This window comes from Festucalex cinctus, chromosome 7, assembly GCF_051991245.1.
Source record: "Festucalex cinctus isolate MCC-2025b chromosome 7, RoL_Fcin_1.0, whole genome shotgun sequence".
In the NCBI taxonomy this organism is placed as follows: Eukaryota; Metazoa; Chordata; class Actinopteri; order Syngnathiformes; family Syngnathidae; genus Festucalex; species Festucalex cinctus.
Window position 1 is genome coordinate 7,300,300 of NC_135417.1, and position 18,986 is coordinate 7,319,285.

The 18,986-nt window shown below is 40.9% G+C and overlaps 1 protein-coding gene across 9 annotated transcripts; it reads left to right on the forward strand.

The window, feature by feature from the left end:
* Positions 1-601: 601 nt before the first annotated feature.
* Positions 602-18,832, forward strand: clk2b (CDC-like kinase 2b). 9 transcript variants are annotated; one of them, XR_013284483.1, is made up of 18 exons: positions 602-784; positions 1,381-1,449; positions 1,777-1,919; positions 2,057-2,132; positions 2,203-2,308; positions 2,641-2,719; positions 2,949-3,010; positions 4,034-4,112; positions 4,200-4,302; positions 4,470-4,644; positions 6,556-6,772; positions 7,358-7,506; positions 7,594-7,636; positions 9,014-9,098; positions 9,552-9,623; positions 9,711-9,799; positions 12,755-12,845; positions 12,916-13,003. XR_013284483.1 is itself a non-coding variant. In XM_077528328.1 (17 exons), exons 1-17 carry the CDS (start codon positions 729-731, stop codon positions 11,093-11,095), a joined length of 1,692 nt encoding a protein of 563 aa, XP_077384454.1. In that variant the 5' UTR covers positions 606-728; the 3' UTR covers positions 11,096-11,960. The 9 variants fall into 9 exon arrangements, 8 of the variants coding, with proteins under 8 accessions (XP_077384454.1, XP_077384455.1, XP_077384456.1 ...); XM_077528328.1 differs by lacking the exons at positions 12,755-12,845; positions 12,916-13,003 and adding an exon at positions 11,007-11,960 and having other exon boundaries at positions 606-784; XM_077528329.1 differs by lacking the exons at positions 602-784; positions 1,381-1,449; positions 1,777-1,919; ... (6 more) ...; positions 4,470-4,644; positions 6,556-6,772 and adding exons at positions 13,075-13,191; positions 14,255-14,421; positions 15,506-15,600; ... (3 more) ...; positions 18,043-18,133; positions 18,221-18,832 and having other exon boundaries at positions 7,365-7,506; positions 12,916-12,982.
* The last annotated feature ends 154 nt before the right edge of the window (positions 18,833-18,986 follow it).

An 18,986-nucleotide genomic window follows, 5' to 3' on the forward strand; every position in this document is an offset into this window, starting at 1 on the left:
CTACCTGTAATAAGGCCTTGTGAGTTTCATTTTTCTGCTACATTTGAATGATGGCGGAAAGATTCTGGTGACTGAGCAACCGCTTGAATTTCAGCTAGCTAGAATTTTTTATTTATTTTTTTTTTTTTCTACGTCGTTTTCCATATGATATGGAAGGCAATCAGTGCATGGTGCTGCTCATTTAACCGTTGCGGGAAAAAAAGTCATTTATCAACATGTACATTTTTTAACTGAGTGTGTTAGATTTTTCCAAGATTACGCCACTTAGTTCCACCTGTTTGTGTGAATTCTGTGCTGGAGGACACCATTTTAGTTCTCGGGGTGAGGGGGGGACTACAGCGATTTATTTTGAAGGCCATATAACACAAAACAAAACTATCCTTGAATGCATTTTTTTTTTTTTTTTAAGTCGAAGCTTGTGGTAGTGTACGATGTAGTTTTTCTCTCTTCCTTCACTTAGCAACCAGGTGGGATGGACCAATCACAGCGTCCCACTTGGAAACGTCAGACACCCCACCCCCAACACACACAAACTTACCAACTTTACTAGAAGTTTCTACGAGCATCTTCTTCCTTCCCCTAGCAACCGGGTGGGATGGACCAATCACAGCCTCTCACTGGGAAGCATCCAACATTATCTTTTTTTTTTCACCACTTACCAACTTTTCATGAAGTTTCTACGAGCATCTCCGTAAAGGAACATTTTAGCTCACTTCTTGGTGGCCGAAATGTTTTACTACCCCGCTGTTTTAAAACGAGGCACTGGTTGCTTCTCGACCGTCTGGTGAGTTAAAAACAAAATAAAAAAAATACATCATTTGCCGTCATTTGATCAAATGTGATCTGCTAGCTAGCTAACGTTAAGCTACGATAGTTGCTTTTTTTTTTTTTTTTCGTTTTTTTGTTATATTACAAGTGTACGTGTATTAGTTGGCAAATGTAGTTTTCAGGTATGTGTTTCACCTTGCGTAAGATGAAATTTGCTTATATACGTGTAATTAAAAAATGAAATGTGCGTATAAATCGTGCGCGTGACAATTTTTATTTTATTTTTTTTCATTTTAATTGCGCTAATGTTGCCAGACGGCCTCAATTTGAATGAAAATTGACTTTGAAATGACACAAAACCTTTTTTTTTTTCTGCAATCGAGTTTATTTGACGTGTGTGCAAGCAGTGAAGAACGAATGGAAAGGCGCGGGTGTTCATGGAAAGCAGCTGGAGACATTTCGAAAAATATGCTTTCACTTATACTGTACATAATGACGTGGCTTTGTCCTTTGTGGTCAATCTTATGCTGTTAACCAATTTACACTGATTTCCAAATTTTCAAATATTTAATGAAACTTTTTTTTTTTTTTTTTCCCCCCCTCTGTATGCAGGCTGGCTGCAACAAGGGGCATCACCGTTCCTCGCAGGGAATTTCTGAAAGTCAACGTTAAGAGCACCTGGTAATTTTAGACTGCCCTTGTTTCTTTTCTCTTGTTTAGGTGCAACTGAAGCTCCATTTGTTGAGACAAATAAATGACATTTTTGTGTTAAAAAAAAAAAAATCATCAATGGGTGTCACTTACGCACAAACTTTCACTAAGAAGATTCTCTGCTTGACAAGTCCATATTAAAAAAAAATCATGAAATAGACAAGGTTATTGTATAGATTTATGTCAATAATTAAACCATTATTACTTGTTTAAAACTGCTGTAAAGCATTGACCTTTTATATATTTTTATCTTGTGTTATTTGTTCTATTGCTAATATGCACTTGATGTCTTCCCAGCGATGACATCATCAACTACATCCTGGTGAAAGTCCCGCCTCCTCATGCCAACCTGCCACGGCCTCGCTTCTCCCTCTACCTGTCCTCCCAGCTCCAGTATGGCGTGGTCGTGGTCTTTCACCGCCAGTGTGTCATCTTTCTGAGTGAGGAAGCACGCACATTGCAAATCCTTTCAGTGGCAGCCATTTTGAGAACATGTCAAAGTTTCAAATAAAATGTGAAAGCGCGTCTTTGGCAATAAGTAGGACTGAAATGCTGTCGTCCCCCCCCCCACTCTCAGAGGAGCTTCAGGACATTGTGAACCAGCTGCTGAAGAAAAGCAGGTCCAAGGAGCTCGACTTGAAGGATCCGGGCAGGTGAGGTCGAACGTTGCGCGTTCGCGGACCGCTCAATAAGCAAAGCGTCTCTTTTCTGGCTTCATCCCAGACAAGTGACGGACCTTCAGCCTCTCCTGGATGAGATCGATGGGGTGCTGGACCCTCTGTTTGGAGAGATGGACCAGTTCAGGCCCAGTCCTAGCGCTCTGATGCAGGTACTGACAACACACAAGACGAGAGAAATGCAACCGCAGGTGCCACGTAAAATCAACACTAATGTATGAAAAATGTGCAATTCCTTGATTGACTGTTTTTTGTTGTGCTTGATAAATTAAACTTAAAAAAAAAAAAAATTAAATAAAAATTCAAAGTGGCCCATGGATTGTTCTCTATGTGGCTCTGAGAGGCAAACGTTTGGATAGTATTGTTTTTGAATGTCGAGTGGATTTGTGCTCATAAAAAAGATGTGCAGGTAATTCAAACACAAAGCTCGTCTTGCCGCATGTAAAGGCAAGTTCTTGTCTTGACGTGATCTTTTGTGTGTCAGATGGAGGAAATCCCTGAGCAACGAGCCTCTTCTGCAGAGCGCGAACCCACCCCGGCCCGCTCCGCTTCACCAATGAGCAGTAATGCATTGATCATCTTCCGTTTTCTATAGCTTGTTCTCATGAGCTGCAGCCTTGCATGAGCTGCTAAATTGACAGGAAACTGTGATTGTGCTCGGATGCGTGTCATTTACGGGATTTTTCTTATCATGTTGCCAATCTTGCTTGAATGTGGGCACTGTAAACATCATACCGATGAAATGCTTCCCATGAGATCTGACTGCGACTTTTTGTTTTGACCTCCTGCCAGGAATCACCGCATCTTCAGAAGACATCACCATGAAAGAGCCGACTGACATCTTAGTGCCCGAGGTACCGCACGCACGCACGCACGCATGACAGGGTTCATTCATTAGGGCTGCTTGATGATGAAGAAAATGTTTATCACGATTAATTTGGTAATAATTCAAATCACGATTTAGGACGATCATTTGTTTTTTTGGTGCAAAACCATGAAAATGATTACGTAAAAAATATTAAGACAAATGCATTTTGTTGAAACTCTACAATTATGTACGTTTCTTTTGGACCAAGCCATATTTATAAACTCATTCACTGGCAGCCATTTTCACAGAAGCAATCTCCTTCACTGCTGGCTGTTTTACTAGATTTGGACTGATTTTGCAAGGCCCACAAAATTTTGTGGTCTATGACTATAAAAATATGGAACCTACCAAAAGAAAGATTAAAGTCTCTTCTTTCATCAGGAACAAATTTGTATCTGTTTCCGTTTTGCAGCAATTAGCATTAGAATATAACTAAGTTGGCCCTGGTTGATCTCTTATACTCTGCTTCCACCTGCTGGCTTTGTGTAATAACTACCAATTTTTCAACCGTTCTTTGCATTTGAGAGTGCATCAAAGCCTTCTGTATGCTCTAGCATTAAAAAAACAAAAAAAACATAAAGACGTCTTTGGGACACTTAAAACATTTACAATAGAACTTATTTATACATTTTGGGGAGCAAATGAGTGGCGCTTGCACATCGCTGGCTTCCATTCCGCTTTTTGCCAGAGGGGTCGCAAATCTGCAAAAACTCTATCTTGTGATTGGTGACTTTAACGTTGAAAAAAAAATGCAAACATATACATATAAACAACTCAAAAATAGTATGAATAATCTTGTATTTTTTGTTTACGATTGTGCCAATTGTGGAGTGTAATAATTAAATTGTAATTGATTAATTGCACATCCTGAGGGTTCATTATTCACTTGAAGTGGGATGGACAAGCACAATCAGTGGCTGACTAAATACTTTTTTTTTTTTTCCTTGCCTCACCATAATTCAAGTGCTGTCATGTGATCATTTTCAATTGAGTGGGTTTTTGTTGCCAGTTTTCCGGCCAAGATCTGGATGACAACGTTGAAGAAACACTTGAAGCTCTGCTGGCCCAGACTGACAACATCCTGACCGGTGAGCCGCCGTCCTCCATCACACGACACGACACGACACGACACGACGCACACTCCAACTTCTCGTCTTTTTTGCGTCCTCAATCAGATCTGTTAAGGCCTGAGGAGGCGCCAACAGCGGAAGCCGAGGTTGAGGGGGCGCCAGCGAGGCAGCCAACCCCTGCGACAGAGGCCACGGCGACTGCTCTCGAGTAAACCCAAATCTGAAAGACGATACATATTTTACAAACATACATACTCGCTCAGGGCCATTTTCGCAGACATTGAAACCGGTCTAGGGGGAAAATGCCGGCGTATTCAGATTTTTGTATCGGCGCAAGACTCGGTTCACTCACTGTTTGTGATTGTCCTTGTTTAGGGCGGGTCCCACCACTGTGTCCAGTCGGGACCAGGACCTCATTTTGCCTCCCCAGGATGAGACCCCGGGGATGCCTCGGCCCATTGCTCACGAAGGGACGCCCGTCGGTGCCCCCCCGCCAGTCTCGTCGTCTCGGACGGCGGCGGCGCAGGAGCCAGCGGTTGCGGGGACAGAGGTAGAACCCAGAAACAAATGGGCGCATGTGCACATGTCTCTTTTTTGGAAAGAAAATAGTTGCTGCAGGGCTCAAAAAAGATGATAAATAGAGCAAAAACGTTGCTCATTTGGTGACACAAGACGAAAAGGATTTCTGTGGCTCATGAAAAAAAAAACCATGAAGTCATTAAATGAATTTTGCTGAAATTGAAAAGCATGCATGATGCACAGAGGCATTTAAAAAAATGAAATGCAATTTAAAAACAAAAATCTGTGTATTTGTAGGGACTGGTGACCAAGGTTATTTTAGTTAACCAAAACTAACAAAAAAACTAAAATTCAAAAAACAATTTTGTTCGCAAAATAAAATAAAAATGAAAATGCTTTTTAAAAAATGAAAACTAACTGAAACTAGATTTCTAGAGTTCTATAATTATAGCAAAAAATGTCCTTCGTTTTAGTCTTAGTCTTTGGTAATTAATTTAATGCATAATCTTTAGTAATTATTTTAATACATGAGCCTTTGGGGATGGTTTTAAATATGATATGGAGTCTGGCTTGCTACCTTGCTAAAATAAAAGGACAACTTTCAAAATAAAAGCACACCGCACATTTTACATTTTGCTTTGACTTGATGGATCCTGTGAGAGCCGGTCGGAGATTGTGGGCTTGTGCCCAGGTCCGGTTTAGGCCGTCAAAACGTACAAAATCATACGCATGCAAATTGACCTCATCCTTTGACCTTTTGCAGTGTTGGAGATCAGAGGTGAGGTCATAGAGAGCAAGCGATGATGTCATGACATCGCCTCAAAGCGTGTCACTTTCATGTCTTTTTCTGCCTTTTGGCAGGGAATCTGGGGGATTAGTATGATAGCATGCCCGCCCCATTGCTTTCTTTTTTTTTGCGGGGGTGGTGGGTATCATCTCAGTGACAGCACATTTCCAAGTGGGGAAATTACTTCTTGTTGTTGCAGCCCTTGCTTTATGGCACTTATTAGCGCCAACGTCGCTCAAGGATTCAAATTAAATCAAAGAGCAAAATGTGCGCCTCGTTGGACACAGGTGAGGCACTCATTGCTTACCCATCATTCACATATTGTTCCTCCACATATTGACCCGGTTCACAAGCAAATTATATTCTCCTTCATCTGACCATGAGTGTGGATTTGAAACGTAGACGGGCCAAAACATGCCTTGTGAAAATTAAAAAACTAGCCACCAGAGAATGCTAGAACTACACAAATGGAAATCGACCCAACTATTTATTTTTTTTTTAACAGATGTGCTGCTTTTAACTCATTCACTGCCTTTGACAAGTATACTTGTCAATTGTATTTTTTAGAGCGGTGCTAAATGGGGGCGAATCTGAGCATGCTCCACTGTAAATATCAAACTTGGAAACAACTTTACTGATGCCCAACCACCGGTAGATGACATCATTGCCCCATTTTATAGGAAATAAACACAGTTTCAGAGTCCATGGGAGAAATGGCTGTATTTTGGCAAACCTACATTTTTCTGCTGTCAATTATAAAAGAACGGGACGGGACAAAAAGTAGGGAGTCTATTCTGTTATTTGGTAGATTCGGTTTATATATAATTATTGAATGTAATATCACGTGAGTATTGGAAATGTAAAAATTTTCTATAATGACTGGCAGTGAATGTTAATATTGTGACATGATGACGATGACGATATATTATGGCAGTGTTAATATCGCAACATCACGATATTGCCGTTATCGTTACATCCCTAATAATCAGTATCTGTATCGGCCTTGAAAAACCCATATCGCTCGATCACAAGTAAGCAACACAGTTAACCAATCCGTTCTCGCCATTTGCCGTCCCAAACGTGGATACGAATGTTCCGTTGGCAACTCGAATGTTCGTTTCTTCAAATTGCAAGTGTCTGTTTTTCCCATCCTAGGGTGCGCCCCACCCAGAGGAGACGGAGCCGAAGAGGAAGAAGAGGAGGACGGTGGGGAGGCAGCTGATCTTCTTCGACCCCAACACGCAGATTCCACATGAGGAGCTGCAGCAGCAGATCAGGGACCCCCTGCTGGAAACCAGGCATCGGCCCTTCCTGCCCCCCGAGTCGCACAGGCTGAAAACTGCTCGGGAGCTTCTCAGCGCGCCTTGCGTCGGTCAGTACCACTTCGGTACCTGATGGATGGACTCGGCATGGGTCGATTATCTGTTTGGCCATTTATTGCGGTTTCCAAGTTATATATATATATATCGCGATATGTATCGTATCGTGACCCGTGTATCGTGATACGTATCATATCATGAGGTTCTTGGCAATACCCAGCCCTCGCTGTCACTGGTAATGAGCTCTTCTTTTCTCTCGCTATTGAGTTAACTTTTTTTTCTCCTCGGAGAGCAGACGAGGGCAAGGGAGGGGTGAGTTACACACAGTGGAAGGGGGGTGGCAGTTGTGAGTAAGCGAGAAACACTGCAATCGTGGATGCCTTTTTGCTGTTAATGTAAAAAAATAAAAATAAAATGTCAGTGTGTACTAGTTAGCTCCAAGGACGACATGAGTCGCCCACGGGTCTGTTCTAAAAATAGCTCACTAGTGTGCGCACGACAGAATTCACTTTCATTCTCATTATTGTCCTCGTGCTTCCCCAGTGCTGATACACCTGCTGCTCTTTTAAAAGTTCACCTCCATAACCTTGACAAAAATAAACCACCCACGCTATTTCTCTCCGCCTCCTTTCTTGCAGCCTTACCCGAAGATTTGCTGTTTTTATGGACACAAGCCTCCGCCATCGCGCCCATCGACGACACCCAGCTACCACCCAGTGGCGGAGGCGTGGAGTCCAGTAGTTCTGAGGAAGGCCGTCAGGTGGAGCCTGACAGCAGCGCTGCCGAGGTTAGGGAAGGGAAAGGGGGGGGGGGCACTTGTCTGTCGGAGGACAGGAAGTCTGATCAGTTGAATCGTCGCGTCGTGTGTCGGCAGGTGCCGAGAGATGGCGCAGAAGCGGACGTGGTTCAGGTGTCAGGTACACGCAGTAGGGGTGTGCTGCTTCTCGGGGCGTCCTGAAATGAAAGAAAGCAAATGCAGCATCTACACACGAGAGCATCCAAACAATCGTCGTTTTTAGGTTAACAATCCAGAAAGTGTAAGAAATACCGCCAAAAATACAGGATGGAAAAAAAACAAAAAACATTACATCTTGTAGCTTTCTAACATAAAATCCGCACTCAAATGTTCTCAGATTTGAACTACGAGCATCACGGTGATTGTCTAATGTTAAACTGGAGTTTAAATTTCACAAGTTTTCTATCCCGTAATGTTAATTTTATCAGCCATTTTTAAATGTAGTCTCAGTTTTAGTCCAGTTTCAATCACGCTCGTTAGTTTTTAACATAGTTCGTCAACCTCATCACGTTTTTATTTAAGTCCATTTTTAGTTAGTTTTTAGTCTTTATTTTATCCAAGAAAACATAATTTTATTCGTCTGGTTTCGGACAACAAAAACTGTCAACGTTTTAGTCTACCGGTACTTTTAGTCAGGACAATCATATTTTTTTTTCCAGCAGATAGTTTTAGATCTGAAATGTTCAACATTATTTCACATCAAATGTTCTCTCATCTTGCACAAGTTAGCTGCAGATTGGAAAGGGGGTGTGTCACATGACAGTGTCACACTGACAGATAAGCAGAGACAAGATTTACAAAATTATATACATTTCGTCTCGTTTTTGTTCATGAACTAAAATGTCCAGATTTTAGTTCAGTTTTTATTAAGTGAAGTACATTTTTGTCTGGGCTTCATTAGTCAACGAAAATGCATACTGATTTAGTCCCATTATTATTTATTATTGAGGGTTTTAGTCTAGTCAGGTTTTAGTCTGGTGAAAAATGTGTGTTGACAAAATAATTTTTGTGTAGTTTTTGGTGACAATATTAACACTACTATCCCGTTTATGCTCAAAGGAGTGTGCAGGATCAAATTCGAGCAAATTCACTAAACATTTACCAACCCAAAAGCAGATATCAACTACAAAATAGTCGAATAATTATTCTAAATATATAACTAGTGCTGATATGAAAAAAAATCAAGTGGTAAGCATAAAAGACCAGAACCATCAACTTTCAACTTTTTGTTATACAGTGACCCAAACATTATGAGAAGAATAGAATTCTATATCAAATAGTCAGCATTAATAATAATAATTTTTTCATTATAATTGACACTGATTAAAAGTTACAAAAATCTCATGATCCATCCAACATGTTTTCATTGGTGGTATCACTATCCATTGAAGATGATTACTGAGATTGTTAAAAATTGTGTGTAACTGGAATTGACCGTACAAATTGACGGCTCCCAATATGGATATTTTGTCCTTGTCTTTGTGTGTGCGTGTGTCAGATATTGGTTCACTTCCACTGGAGGCATCTGGTCAGCGGGAATCCTCTCGCGAGGTCTCCCCCTTGCTCCCCCAAGATCAAGAAAGGTTTTTCTTTTGTTTTTTCCTTCTACAGAAAGGTTTCTTGAGATATGAGCTTTCAATTTTCATTTTCATTCAATTTTTTAATATATTGAGTGCACATTCTTGCAACATCTGGCCATGATCAATTCACATGGGTTTCCTTGCAGTGGAAGGGTAAGATCAGGTGGTGGCGCTAATGTGTCATTGGCAAGACATACACTACATTGTGCTTACTTTTTCAGTGTTTGCAGGTCGCAAGGACAACAAATGTTATGTTTTTATGCACTGCATTTTCTTTTTTGTTCAAAAAGTAACTTATGGCTGGAACAGATGAATTGCACTTGTGTTCATTTCAGTGGCAAAAGATGATTTGAATTGTGAGTGAGTCACAGGCCAAAAGAGATTGTATGGCAAGGCACCACTTGTTTGTAAATGTAATTAGCTAAGGTTAACTGTCTCCCCGTTTGCATGCACAAGCTGGTCCCGATCCGGCGTCAAACTGCCGGATGTCGCTGAAATGCCAGAAGGGTTGCCAGAGGAATTTGTTGGGTAATCATCATCGCCACTTTCTGAGCTGCATGGGAGACTCACTGCACGCTCATTTTCATGTGTGCGTGTATGCGTGTGTGTGTCCAGGCTGGAGGAGAAAACTCTGCTTTTTCACTCACTCCTCCCGCCAGAGGCCGACCGCAGGAGTGTCAGCAACCTTTTCCAGAATCTCCTTGGTAGGACAGAAGTGTTTATTTTTGGTTTTTAACCATGATCCATGTTGAAATTGTTGAATATGCAGCCTCTTGTAGTTTGGTGTGCAGGTTTGAAAACAAGCCAATAATAAGATGCTAGTAGTAGTGAATCCAATACCATCCATCATTTTCAACAGCGCGAGTCCTCAATGGGGTCTGTTGGCCTATCCCAGCCAAGTTTGGGCAAAGACAGGGTACGCCCTCGACTGGTCGACAGCCAATCACAAGGCTTCCTGCTGCCGTCGGGCGGAACCCTTCTTCCTCCAAAAATCATCACTTATTTGGGATAACAATTAAAAGCGATGCTTGTTCCACCATTAAAAGAAACCCCAACTGTCATGACAAGTTTGCTCTATCTCATTTATTTGGTTGTTAGTAACATAACTATGAGATTCATTTTTCAAACATAATTTCCATTTTATTACATTTTGTGGAAACTTTATTTAGACGTACGCCGACATTGTTATTTATGTCGCAGCGCATTCCGTGCGTAGTGACGTAGAATGGCGGTGGTTCTCTGCCGATCAAGAAAGTAAACTAAACCTCGTAGCCATAAGAAACAACGTGCGATCGGGAGAGTCACCTTCACCCACGCGGTCCTCTCGTCATTGAACAGACGCATTCAAGAGTTTTGATCGTCCCTTTTGGAACGTCACATTCACAAGGTCACCTTGCTTTTTTTTTTTGGATGGTTTCATATTGCTCGGCAGAGAAGCACCACCATTCTACGTCACACGGAATGCGTTGCAATGTAAATAACAATAGCGGTGTACGTCTAAATAAAGTTTCTACAAAATGTATTAAACTGGAAGTGATTGGTGAAATTAGTTATCTTAGTAGCAACCAAATAAATAATATAGAGCAAATTTGTCATGACAGCCGAGTTTCCTTTTAACATCATCGTCAAAGTGAGCAAGCTTTTTTCAACATAAATAGCACACACACATCTGGACTGACCAACTAGTAATTAAAAAAAAAAAAATACGCAAATGAAATTTGAGGAACCTCAAGGTGAATGCAAGATAGCCATTTTTCATGACGAGCCCATATAAAAATGACAGGGGTGTGGGGTGGGAGGGGTTGGGATGACGACAGATCAGAATTGATTTGAAAACAATGTCAATGATTTCTCTCTATTCTGATTGGATGTTTCAACTGAATGGAGTTGTCGTTGTTGGTTGTGTTGTAGACATTTTGGCGACCGGCAAGATTTGTGCGGATCAAGAGGAGCCATACGGGGACATTGTGATCCAGCCCGGTCCCAACTACAATGTGTAGTCTCGAAATTTGTCAAGCAAACATCCTTTGTTCTGTTTGCTGGTTTATTATATGGGTCAAAAGTTTTTAAAAAAAGTCACAGTTGTACTTTTGTTATTTACAAATAAGTATGAATTTAATAATAATTTTCAAGGCCAAACAGTTTTTTGAAAAAAAAAATGTAACTGTTGTACTTTTGTTTTTTACAAATAAGTATGAATTTAGTAACAATTTTAAAGGCCAGTTTTCTAAATTTTAATAGCCAAACAGTTTTTTGAAAAAATGCAACCGTTGTACTTTTTTTTTTACAAATAAGTATGAATTTAGTAACAATTTTAAAGGCCAGTTTTCTAAATTTTAATAGCCAAACTGTTTTTTGAAAAAATGCAACCGTTGTACTTTTTTTACAAATAAGTATGAATTTAGTAACAATTTTAAAGGCCAGTTTTCTAAATTTTAATAGCCAAACAGTTTTTTGAAAAAAAAGTAACCATTGTATTTTTTAATTTTTTTTTTTACAAATAAGTATGAATTTATAACAATTTTAAAGGCCAGTTTTCTAAATTTTAATAGCCAGTTTTTTGAAAAAAATGTAACCATTGTATTATTTTTAATTTTTTTTTTACAAATAAGTATGAATTTAGTAACAATTTTAAAGGCCAGTTTTCTAAATTTTAATAGCCAAACAGTTTTTTGAAAAAATGCAACCGTTGTACTTTTTTTTTTTTTTTAACAAATAAGTATGAATTTAGTAATAATTTTAAAGGCCAAACTGTTTTCAAAATTTTAATAGCCGAACATTTTTTTTATTTTTTATTGTAACAGTTGTATTGACACGGGTCTGACCTGACGTTCCCGCAATAAAGTTGAAAACCTTGTCAAGCGAGCGTGTGCTGTATATTGAGAGAGATGTCAGCTATGGCGGGCAGGACAGGTGTGGCAAAACACAGGCGAGGTTAAGGAGGTGCCAGGAGGGCAGTCAAGTGAAATGAAACCGGAGCTCTGTCCCCTCCCTCTCCTTCCCCACAACCACATCTTGATTCTTCCTCCACTGCAAAGGGGGTTTTCGGTGCCACTGAAGTTTATTCTTAGTCTCAGCTCCGTCCTGTCTTCTCCTCTCACTTTTTGCCCTTGGAGTTGCCGCACTTGCTTCATTCTGTTATCGTTGCTCTTTTTCGTCCACGCTCTACTTTTGATCAGATCTGACAACACTGCAGGTCATTTTCTATCCCCCGGTTTTCACCGGTCCACTTTTCCTCCTCCATCCTCTCCTCAGAGGTGCTTGACGCGATGGGCAAGACAGAGCTGCAGTCCGTGTACAAAAGCTTCCTGGACTGTCTGTGCCTCTGCTTGTCAGTGAGTATCTCTTTTGTGCGTGTGCATCGTGGCCTTGACCTCAAAGTGTGTCCATGCGTGAGTTGCTTCTGACTACGCACCAACGTCGCATGAGACGCTCCTGCTCACACGCTGAGACTTCTGGTATTAATAACAGTCACAGAATGTGGATGGAAATAGAGCCCTGACGCCTCCAAAGAGGTCAGATGTCACATCTTATTAACCTTTGTAAACAGGCTGAGGTCACTCTTAATGCACAAACTGAGAAATTAACATTCTACACTCGGGTGTTTCCCATTTATGATTTGTGAATATATAATAATGCCAATTTTTTTTTTTTTCCAGCGAGGAAGTCGTGAAGCAGCAGCCCACAGCGAGCGAGACACAGAGAACGGCCACCTGGTGTACAAAAACGGGGACGTCCTCGAAGACCGATGTAGGTAACAGTTCAGGGTTGCCACCTTAGAAACGCTCGCCGCGTAATAACATTCCCGTCTGTCTCGCAGATGAGATCCTGGACACGCTGGGTGAGGGAACCTTTGGGAAGGTGGTGCAATGTTTGGACCACAGCAGGTCAAAAGATCATCAAAAATCAAGTGGGGATGACAGCTGAGCGAGAAATTCAACAAGTGTGATGATAACTCCGGATTTTCTTGAACACGCAGAAGTGGGCGTCAGATCGCTCTGAAGATCATTAAGAACATCGACAAGTACAGAGAAGCCGCCAAACTGGAGATTAACGTGCTGGAGAAAATTAGCCACAAAGATCAGCACAAACTTTAGTGAGTACCGTCGTTTTTCATTTTGTCACATTTCATGTTTTTAATTTAACACGTTTCATCTAACAGTGGCTTCTTTTTTAATACACGTTACGCACTATTAACCCACTGTCTTGAAAACTACAGCAATGCAAATAGATGCCTCTAATTACTTTTACTATGATGTAATGTCAACACTCATGCCAACAAAAACTCTGGAATGCCCAGCATGGCGCAACGTGCTCTCTCAAATTCCCAAACGCTGGCACGGAAATCAAGATGTTCCCATTTTTACGCACGTGCACTGTCTACAAATGTGGTGTGTACAGGCCAAAAGTTTGGAAACACTTTCTTATTTAATGCATTTCCTTTATTCTCATGACTGGTTACTTTGTAGATTCTCACTGAAAGCATCAAAACTATGTATGAACTGATGTACAGTTACTTAACAGAAAAAAATAACTGAAAACGCATTTTATTTTAACAGAAAACAGGCGACCTCAGCAGACTGGCTCGAACCATTCTGCTGCATTAGATGTTCTGCTTCTTGAGCTTCTTGAGTCATCTTCTGTTAAGATAACATAAAGCTAGGCTATGTGAATGTGAGTGCGGAGCAGGGCAAAACATTCTTCATTGCAAGCAGAAGCAATTCTTCATTGCAGCAAATGTATGCTAACTTATTATTTACAATTATTCCTGCAATAATAATAAACTACAAAATGATTAATAAAGCCATTAATTAAGAACCACATTCCACTGAATTGACACCTGATTTGTTCTACAGTTTACTTCAATATCCCTGGTTACCATGTAAGGAAATGCGATCATTTACCCAATGAGGTGTGAGGATATTTGAGCCATCAAGTTCTGTGTTTGAATCTCAGCTGCAGCCTACCTGTGTGGCGTTAATATGATCTTCCTGCACATCTGTCCGTTTTCTTTAGGCATCTCCCCACATTCCAAAAACGCGCATGACAGGTGAATTGAGGACTGTAAATTGTCCCTATGTGAGTGGGGATGGTTTGTGTGATTGACTGGCGACCAGTCCAGGGCGTTACGGTAATCTATATTTTATCGGCAAATGCAGCCACTGCGTGCAGATGCTGGACTGGTTCAACTACTACGGCCACATCTGCATCTCGTTCGAGCTCTTGTCCCTCAGCACCTTCGACTTCCAGAAAGGCAACAACTTCCTGCCGTACCCCATCCAGCACATCCGACACATGGCCCACCAGATCTGCCGCGCCGTCAGCTGTGAGTCCGCTGGTTTTATTTTTATTCCTTACTTGCTGCTGGATAAACGTGTCTGATGTCAGTAAGAGGATTATGTGGCTGCAAAAAAAAAAACAAGCTGCGATGTGGGGGAGAAGCTAAACTCAAGAGGATAATATGAGATTAAAAGTGTGAGTTGAAGTAGAGTTAAATAGGGTTGCAAATTTGCAATAATACGCCTTTTGGCCAGTCACCATGTTGGAAAAAAAGTACAATTGCGGCAACCTCTTGAAGATTGTTAACAATTTACATTAACACGCAAGATGTTAAAGTACTTCGTATCCAATTTAAGAATTCCATAAAAGTTGCACGACTAATTACATCATTATTGCATTTAAGTAAAGTCTAAACACTAACTCGCCTCACCGTGATAGCAAATTAGATAGCTTAGTTAATTAGCACTAAACTACAAATGAATTAACAACAGCAGTTAAGCTTAACTCTTTCCACTTAATTTAATTGGAGAATTCTAATTGGTGCATGGCTCATTTTTCATTTGTGGCTCTGGTGGCCAATTGACTTAGCGCCATGAACAACCGTTAATCAAACATGAGCAAGGCAAGGCAAGGCAAGGCAAGTTTATTTGTATAGCACATTTCATACACAAGGCAACTCAATGTGCTTTACACGAGGAAAGACAACACATAAGCATCAAGAAACAGTAGTTAACATTCAGAGGAAGAAAAATAAATGAAAATAGGTTACAAACTAACAATCTTAAAACATTATTCAACAAACTTTAAAAAATTTAACATAAGGAAGTTTAAAATGATAATGATAAAAAAAAAAAAAAAAAAAAAAAAAAAAAAAGCAGTCATTTTGCCGACGAAAATGCCAAAGGTTTTCTATTTTGTCCTTTGAGGTCTCTCATATTAGACGCAAGACCAAGATTATGAAATGAAGAATTCCTAAACTATCTTTATTTCTTGTCATTTCTGGTTGATGTATCACATTTTCTCGCATTTAAATCAACAAAAGTGTCAGCCAGAAGAGGGCGTTGGCTTCCTCCTGATAACCCGCCACCTGCCCCCATCTTCCTCCCTCCCTCCTTGCCTTTCCACTGCAGTTCTCCATGACAACAGGCTGACTCACACCGACCTGAAGCCAGAGAACATCCTTTTTGTCAACTCTGACTACTCTGTCATATACAACACTGACAAGGTTAGAATCAAAAGCAGACACGCTGAGAATAGGGAAAAAAAGAAACCTTTTTTTTTTCTTGATATTTGCACTGGTGAATGCAACCCTCAAAAGTGTCAGGGTCACCCACTTGAAAAGTGTTTCTACAAACAAAACGCTATGGATTGACCTTGTTGTGACAAAAGCTTTGGAAGATACTCTGAATAGAAAAAAATATTCATATTACAAGACTTTATAAAAGCTGCTATGTAAATAACTTATTACATATTCAAGCCAAAAATGAATGCTTTTGTACATACAGTAGTCCTAACAGAACAATTTGGCATATGCAATCCAGGTTCATATCTCATCTTCAACATCTGTCGATAAAATTTTGAGTAAATCAGCTCTTTCGGCTTTAGAAATACCAGAAACACTAGAATGGGAATACTTGCGATGCTGCAGCTTTTGGAACATGCAATCTCTTGTATGGCTTGGTCACTGGAAATGGAAAACTGTTTACACTGGAATGTCAGAATCACTTGGAACCCCAGAATTTTGGGCACTTGGACTGTAGGAACACCAAAAAACACTGGAACTAGAAAAGCTGAAGCATTTGGAAAATGAGGAACTGGAACATTTGAATGTTTAGGAAACTAAAAGACTAAGAACACTGGAACATCAAAAATTTGAAGCCCACAAATACCTGAAGCACGAGTGGGCTTGTGCAAGCACTTTTAACTCACCAAAAACCGGTCACACTTGGTCCATTTGAATCCAGCGCTATGATATATGAATATAACACTGGGTTGAACGCTTGGAACTTGAACTCCAGGAACACTTGAATGTAAGGAACACTAACATGTCCTGAAGTCCCCCTTACATCCCAAAAACTTGGAAAGTGCCTAAAAACACGGATTACAGAAGAACCAGGAATATGACAAAATGAACTCTGGAATACTAGAACAAAGGACACACTAGTACACTGGAATACAAGCAGTGTGGGGACCTTCGGATGACTTGACCACTGGAACATTAGGAATATATATTCCGCCTATAAATGACTAAATAGCAGGATTTCTATGAACAATTGACAAGGACACTTGGAATGCTGAACGGTATGAACGTTTGAATTTGAGACGAAGAGCCTTAAAAGCAAGTGGTGGACTTCTTGTAGCCCATCAAGAACCGCAATCACTTGAATGTAATATCTGGACTGCTTCTACTCTCTGCATTTGTTCTCCTTGCAGAAGTGCAATGAGAAGCGAGTCAAAGACACCACGGTGCGCTTGGTGGACTTTGGTAGCGCCACTTTTGATCTTGAACACCACTCGACCGTCATCTCCACACGCCACTACCGAGCCCCCGAAGTCATACTGGGTAAGGCGCGCACGTCTTCCACCAGCAACTGGCCGCCGTGTTCTGACCGTATCGTCGTCTGTCCGTTACAGAGTTGGGTTGGAGTCACCCTTGCGATGTGTGGAGTATCGGTTGCATCCTGTTTGAGTACTACAAGGGATTCACGCTCTACCAGGTCTTTAACTTGCGGCTTTGCACTACTGCAAATAGAGAGCGGCGGATGAACTTGATCTGACATCTGCTTCTGCAGACTCATGACAATAAGGAGCATCTTGCTATGATGGAGCACATCCATGGACCGATTCCTCAGCCAATGGTTCGAAGGAGCAGGTAACAAGCGACGTACAGTGTTCCCTCACTTTACGCGGGTGACATGTTCCCCGCCAACCGCATTAGGTGAATTTCCGTAAAGTAGAGATCGTACATAAATAGATATTTTTGTTTTGTTTTGTTTTTGGGGCCGAGTTACTCATCTACTGCTCCATAACAAACCCACTACACATTTCCCACCCTTCTACACACTTGTGAACTTGTATTAGGCTGTACTGTACACGAGTTGTGTTGCCTTTAAGACTTTTTCTATTTGAATAAGTTCATGGCTTTAAATAATAAGATGACAAAGATTTCTTTGTCATTAAAAAATATGTATTAATTGTTTGGATGGATAATTACAAATTTTATTTATGTTTAAAGTAAAAGTATTATCGCTAAACGTACTTCTGGTTTCCGATGCCGTATTTCTGGTTTCCGTCGACGTACTTCTGATTTGTGAGCGAAAGAACATGCCCGCCTTCACCACGCAGTATGGAAACGCCACCTACTGCCATCCACACTGAATTATCAAGCAAGAATGCCGTAAGTTTTGTTTTATTATACTTTATGCATACTAGTGTATGCATTAATGCTTATTTTCATCGAAATGTTTGTACTTTCATTTGCAATTGTATTACAGTGTATGTAGCGATTGACTTATGATGTCATGAAGACAAATAAAAATCCACGAAACTGCGGAGTAGTGAGGGACCACTGTATCCTGTATAGTGTCTCTTTGTGCTTTAAGCAAACAAATGCCTGCACCCAATGGCACTGCAGTACTTGCCGTTGAAGAAAAGTTATTCTTTGCAGGAAGCAGAGTTATTTCCACTTCGGCCACCTCAACTGGAACCAGTACTCCAAGTCTGGACGCTACGTCCAAGCTAAGTGCAAACCTTTGCGGGTGAGCTTGCAACCAAACTTTCAACCTCGGCTAAAACTTTCACTTGACTCTCTTGATGCATGTTTTTTTTTTTTTTTTTCCTCCCAGAAGTACCTGCTGTCACAGGGCAGGGAACACCATCAATTTTTTGACCTTCTGGAGAAGATGTTGGAGTACGAGCCTTCCAAACGGATCGCTCTTTCCTCGGCTTTGAACCATCCGTTCTTTCTGCAACCGCAAAAGTCAGCAAGGAATCAGACGCCCCGAAATAGCTACAATATGGGCCGATAATTTCCACCTGGTGAACAAAGGGTTTCATAGGTAATCTTGTGGAGTACCAAACGCAGTGGAAAAGGCACCTTGATAGCGGCGCTAGAAGTCCTGCTGCAGTTTGTTGGCTGGTTGATCAGAACGGTCACTTCTTGGCAGCAACGGCACAGGACACTGCTACGAGTTGCGCTGCTGCGATGTTGCGCTCTTGACGTAGCGGATGCTTTTTCATCCTCCCACATGCGTCAGATTGGGCTTAACAGATCTGAGCCGTAATGTGACGAGATAAACCAAACTGTCCCGCTTTTGAAAGCTTGTAACGGCAACTGCATTCGGGTTACTGGAGGGGTTGCGACTCACCAGATCCAGCAAGTGGCACTTACTCAAATATGCATTTTATATTTCATACATTGCAGAACAATTCATGTTTATCAATAAATAAATCATCTATCTGTTGTTGGAGAATTCCTTCTTGTCTGTTTGAGTTCCTGAGCACTGGACCCTTTGGAACACAAAGCTGGAACATCTTGACACTGAGACCACAGAAACACTTGAACCCATCAAACGTTCAAACATCTCAGAGCACATGATGACCAAAAATGGT

Excerpts from the sequence above, each read along its gene's own strand:
- clk2b (XM_077528328.1), top strand. The coding sequence starts at position 729 with ATGTTTTACTACCCCGCTGTTTTAAAACGAGGCACTGGTTGCTTCTCG. Across the intron at positions 4,113-4,199 it reads GACTGACAACATCCTGACCG|ATCTGTTAAGGCCTGAGGAG; the intron begins GTGAGCCGCCGT and ends GTCCTCAATCAG. Across the intron at positions 9,099-9,551 it reads CTCCCCCAAGATCAAGAAAG|CTGGTCCCGATCCGGCGTCA; the intron begins GTTTTTCTTTTG and ends TGCATGCACAAG.